The following is a 6,013-nucleotide window of genomic DNA, read 5'->3' on the forward strand; positions in this document are numbered from 1 at the left end:
CAAAGATAGAAGTACACACGCACACACACACACACACACTGTACTGGCAACATCTGCTTCACACACTTCATTCCTGTGAGCCATCTGTGTACAGGTGTATCAGTCTTTGTGTGAGCTGGTGTAGAAGAGACCATCTCATTTTTCTCTCTCGAAGCTTTTATTTAAAGACAGTGAATAAGTAATAGTCATTCATGGTTATGTCTCTTTAAGGAGGAAACTTTCGGCTTCCTGAGACAACATTTCTGTGAATGCAGCGTGCTCTGAATCGGTGTGTCACCAGCTCTTGTGACTTGGCTCGTGTGTTTATGTGTTTGTCTGTGTCTGAATGTGGACGTGCTCATCCTCGTGTGAAGGGTCAAGCTGTCTTGTTCTCCAGAGGAATGTTCCCTACAGATGCACACACACATCTGCTAGGAACAGATGTGTGTTCCCTCAAAAACAGTCACAGAACCAATCAAAGAGTCACTTAGACCTCTTTCCCAAAACTGTTGCCTTTTGACAGGATGCTGTGTCACACTGGTCACTATGGTTGATACTATGTGACGACCACCACCACCACTACCAGTAAAATCCTTGCAAGAAGTATGAGGAACTGCTTTTAATAATGTAACACCCAAGCAGTACTGAGTGCTACAGAAACATAAAGCTGCATTTTAGCAGATATGTCTATGTTAATGAATGTGAATGTCTATGTGAATTCTTGTCTTCACATTAAACACTGTTTTGTTCAGCAAGGTGTTGCAAAATTTGATCATATCATGTGTGGAAGGGTAAACTGTGGTCAAATTGTGGAGTTTTCTACCATGTATTGTTCAGGAGTTATTGTGTTCACATGAATGTATCCACACTGTGACAGACAGACAGACAGACAGACGCCACCCTGGCGACATAATGTCAAGCATACCATGTACCATAATAAATGAGTCCTGTGTGTGTGTATGTTGTGCCTGTCTATATCCGTCACCTTGCTCATCCAGGACTTTCGCTTGCACATGGCTTTCCTCCTTTTCACAGCTTCCCACAGTCGTCTCTGCCCTTTATCAAGAGAAGAAAAGAAAAGAAAACATGAGTACAAAGATGGTCAGTGGTAAAACATGTACTAGCCGATGAAGACTGCAGCTGCTTCTTCTGCTACGTGTCTTCTTGCATTGCCAGGTCTCATAGGGCCAGTTAAGAGTAGTTACAGAAGGTATACTAAATAGAATTTCAAGTAATCTTCCATAATTGGAAGAAAACTCAGAGCAGCTAGAGTAGAAGGGAAAGGGAGGAGAAAACATTATACTATATGTGAGAAGAGATTGGAGATAAAGAATGAAGAAAACAAAACAGCAAATACAAGGAAAAGGGAAAAGATGGAGAACAGGAGAGATGTGAGTGAATATATGAACAGGAGAAGTGGGTGTAATTAGTCATAAGTGGCTCTGAAGCTGAGGCCCTGAGGGTTTTCAGTAACGGGATTTAGAATATTACAACTGCCATCCACTTCACACACACAAACCGCTGACAAAAGACTTGTCCCCTCCTTTTGTACCTAATTACCAGTTGTGACTTTAAATGATATTAGGGGTATTAGTGATGGAGGATTTGCTCCAGCTCTGCTGAGGGTGAGCCAAATGACACACTGCCATTACTGCCGACAACAAAGTACGACTTCAGGGTATGTATAAATGTAGAATTTTCCCATATATAGTCACACGAAAGCAAATTGAAGGAAGGATACTGTTCATCTACCTCAGATTTTAATCTCTCTGCTCCGTATGGGCATAAAAATGTCAAAAAACGTCAAAGTATAGTAAGGCATAAAACTGCATAGTAAAGTAAGTCATGAAAACATCATAATATATTGAGGCAAAAAATGTAAAAAAAAAAAAAATGTCATGGTATAGTGACACATAAAAATGTCAAAACACGTCATAGTATAGTAAGTCAAGAGAAATGTTAAAAAAAATGTCGTAGTGTAGTAAGGCAAAAATAAGTCAAAAAACATCATTGTATAGTAAGGCAAAAAAAATGTCAAAATTCGTCACGTCAATAAGACAAAAAATTTAAAAAAAAACGTCATAGTATAGTAAGGCAAAAAAATCTCAAAAAACGTCAGAGTATAATAAGGCAAAAAAAGGTCATAGTATAATAAGGCAAAAAAACATCATAGTATATTAAGGCAAAAAAAAGGCAAAAAATGTCATAGTATTTTAAGGCATAAAAACATCATAGTATAGTAAGGCAAAAAAAAGTCAAAAAACGTCATAGTATAATAAGGCAAAAAAAAAGTCATAGTATAGTAAGGCAAAAAAATCTCAAAATACGTCATAGTATAGTGAGGCAAAAAGATATCAAAAAATAGTATAACAAAGCAAAGACATTTCGAACAAAGTCAAAGTATAGTAATGCAAAAAATGTCATAGTATAGTACGGCAAAAAAAAGTCATAGTATAGTATGGCAAAAAAACATCATAGTATAGTAAGGCATAAAAAAGTCATAGTATAGTAAGGCAAAAAACATCATAGTATAGTAAGGCAAACAAATGTCAAAAAACGTCATAGTATAGTAAGGCAAAAAATGTCATTGTATAGTAAGCCAAAAAGTTTCATAGTATAGTAAGGTAGGCCGGGCGCGGGATTTGAACCCACAACCTTCTGATTGAAAGGCAAGAGCTAACGTCATAGTATAGTAGGGCAAAAAAATGTCAAAAAACGTCATAGTATAATAAGGCAAAAAAAGTCAAAAAACGTCATAGTATAATAAGGCAAAAAATGTCAAAAAAAAGTCATAGTATAGTAAGGCAAGAAATGTCATAAAAACGTTATAGTATAGTAAGGCAAAAAAATGTCAAAAAACGTCATAGTATAGTAAGGCAAAAAATTGTCAAAAGACATTATATTATTGTAAGTCATAAAGATGTCATGGTATAGTGAGGCAAAAAAATATCAAAAAAAGTCATAGTCTAGTAAGGCAAAATAAAAGTCATAGTATAGCAAGGCAAAAAATGTCAAAAAAAGTCAGAGTATTATAAGGCAAGAAAAAGTCACAGTATAGCAAGGCAAAAAATGTCATAATATAGTAAGTTTAAAAAAAGGTTACAAAAAAGTCATAGTATAGCAAGGCAAAAAATGTTAAAAAAAACGTCATTGTATAGTAAGGCAAAAAAATGTCAATAAAAGTCATAGTATAACAAGGCATAAAAATTTGAAAAAACATCATTGTAAAGTAAGGCAAAAATCATCATAGTATAGTCAGGCATAAAAGTCATAGTATAGTAAGGCAAAAAATGTCCAAAAACGTCATAGTATAGTAAGGCAAATAAAAGTAAAAAAATGTCATAATATAGCAAGGCAAAAAATGTCAAAAAAAGTCATAGTATAGTAAGGCAAGAAAAAGTCACAGTAGAGCAAGGCAAAAAATGTCATAATATAGTAAGTTTAAAAAAAAAGTCAAAAAAAAAGTCATAGTATAGCAAGGCAAAAAAAGTAAAAAAAAAGTCATAGTATAGTGAGGCAAAAAATGTCCAAAAACGTCATAGTATAGCAGTGCATAAAAATTTGAAAAAAAAATCATTGTACAGTAAGGCAAAAAATGTCAAAAAACGTCATAGTATTGCAAGGCAAAAAATGTCAAAAAAAGTCATAGTATTTTAAGGCAAGAAAAAGTCACAGTACAGCAAGGCAAAAAATTTCATAATATAGTAAGTTTTAAAAAAAGTCAAAAAAAAGTCATAGTATAGTAAGGCAAAAAAAGTAAAAAAAAACGTCATAGTATAGCAAGGCAAAAAATGTACAAAAACGTCATAGTATAGTAAGGCAAAAAAAAGGCAAAAAACGTCATAGTATAGCAAGGCAAAAAATGTCAAAAAACGTCATAGTATAGTAAGGCAAAAAAATTTTAAAAAACGTCATTGTACAGTAAGGCAAAAATCATCATAGTATAGTCAGGCATAACAATGTCATAGTATAGTAAGGCAAAAAAATGTCATAGTATAGTAAGGCAAAAAAACGTCATAGTATAGCAAGGCAAAAAATGGCAAAAAACGTCATAGTATATTACGGCAAAAAAAGGTCAAAAAAAGTCATAGTATAGTAAGGAAAGAAAAAGTCATAGTATAGCAAGGCAAGAAATGTCAAAAAATGTCATAGTATAGCAAGGCAAAAAATTAAAAAAAAAAGTCATAGTATAGTAAGGCAAGAAGAAATCACAGTATAGCAAGTAGAAAAATTTCATAATATAGTAAGTTAAAAAAAAAGTTTAAAAAAAGTCATAGTATAGTCAGGCATAAAAAAGTCATAGTATAGTAAGGCAAAAAATGTCCAAAAACGTCATAGTATAGTAAGGCAAGAAAAAGTCACAGTATAGCAAGGCAAAAAATGTCATAATATAGTAAGTTTAAAAAAAAGTCAAAATAAGTCATAGTATAGCAAGGCAAAAAATGTCAAAAAAGTCATAGTATAACAAGGCAAAAAGATGTCAAAAAACGTCATAGTATAGCAAGGCAAAAAATGTCCAAAAACGTCATAGTATAGTAAGGGAAGAAAAAGTCACAGTATAGCAAGGCAAAAAATGTCATAATATAGTAAGTTAGAAAAAAACAAAAAAAAAAGTCATAGTATAGCAAGGCAAAAATTGTCCAAAAAAAGTCATAGTATAGCAAGGCAAAAAATGGCAAAAAACGTCATAGTATATTACGGCAAAAAAAGGTCAAAAAAAGTCATAGTATAGTAAGGAAAGAAAAAGTCATAGTATAGCAAGGCAAAAAATGTCAAAAAATGTCATAGTATAGCAAGGCAAAAAATTAAAAAAAAAGTCATAGTATAGTAAGGCAAGAAGAAATCACAGTATAGCAAGTCAAAAAATGTCATAATATAGTAAGTTTAAAAAAAAGTCAAAATAAGTCATAGTATAGCAAGGCAAAAAATGTCATAGTATAGTAAGGCAAAAAATGTCCAAAAACGTCATAGTATAGTAAGGCAAATAAAAGTCAAAAAACGTGATAGTATTGCAAGGCAAAAAATGTCAAAAAAAGTCATAGTATAGTAAGGCAAAAAATGTCAAAAAACGTCATAGTTTAGCAAGGCTAAAAATGTCAAAAAAAGTCATAGTATTGTAAGACAAGAAAAAGTCACAGTACAGCAAGGCAAAAAATGTCATAATATAGTAAGTTTAAAAAAAAGTCAAAAAAAGTCATAGTATAGTAAGGCAAAAAAAGTAAAAAAAAACGTCATAGTATAGTAAGGCAAAAAAAGTCAAAAAACGTCATAGTATAGTAAGCTAAAAAAAATTTAAAAAACGTCATTGTACAGTAAGGCAAAAATCATCATAGTATAGTCAGGCATAAAAATGTCATAGTATAGTAAGGCAACAAAAAGTCATAGTATAGCAAGGCAAAAAACGTCTTAATATAGTAAGGCAAAAAAAAGTCAAAAAACGTCATAGTATAGTAAGGCAAAAAATGTCCAAAAACGTCATAGTATAGTAAGGCAAAAAAAAAGTCAAAAAACGTCATAGTATAACAAGGCAAAAAATGTCAAAAAAAGTCATAGTATAGTAAGGCAAAAAAAGGGTCATAGTATAGCAAGTCAAAAAATGTCAAAAAACGTCATAGTATAGCAAGGCAAAAAATGTCAAAAAAAGTCATAGTATTGTAAGTCAAGAAAAAGTCACAGTATAGCAAGGCAAAAAATGTAAAAAAAAAACGTCATAGTATAGCAAGGCAAAAAATGTCCAAAAAAGTCATAGTATAGTAAGGCAAAAAAAAGGCAAAAAACGTCACAGTATAACAAGGGAAAAAATGTCAAAAAAAGTCATAGTATAGCAAGGCAAAAAACGTCTTAATATAGTAAGGAAAAAAAATGTCAAAAAAAGTCATAGTATAGTAAGGCAAAAAATGTCCAAAAACGTCATAGTATAGTAAGGTAAAAAAAATTTAAAAAACGTCATTGTACAGTAAGGCAAAAATCATCATAGTATAGTCAGGCATAAAAATGTCATAGTATAGTAAGGCAACAAAAAGTCATAGTATAG

General features: G+C 32.0%; 1 protein-coding gene across 6 annotated transcripts in view; it reads right to left on the reverse strand.

Annotated features, from left to right (window-relative positions):
* The window catches only part of tnk2b (tyrosine kinase, non-receptor, 2b), a 70,430-nt gene that overhangs the window by 16,711 nt on the left and 47,706 nt on the right, over positions 1 to 6,013 (reverse strand). For all 6 annotated transcript variants that reach the window (XM_087178125.1, XM_087178123.1, XM_023421836.2 and 3 more), the window contains one exon: positions 965 to 1,035. In XM_087178125.1, the coding sequence (XP_087034251.1) occupies positions 965 to 1,035 (71 nt within the window). The remainder of the gene's footprint in view (positions 1 to 964; positions 1,036 to 6,013) is intronic.

This window comes from Seriola lalandi, unplaced genomic scaffold, assembly GCF_002814215.2.
Source record: "Seriola lalandi dorsalis isolate HSWRI2012SDOR001 ecotype SW California unplaced genomic scaffold, Sedor1 jcf7180002054677, whole genome shotgun sequence".
Taxonomy (NCBI): domain Eukaryota; kingdom Metazoa; phylum Chordata; class Actinopteri; order Carangiformes; family Carangidae; genus Seriola; species Seriola lalandi.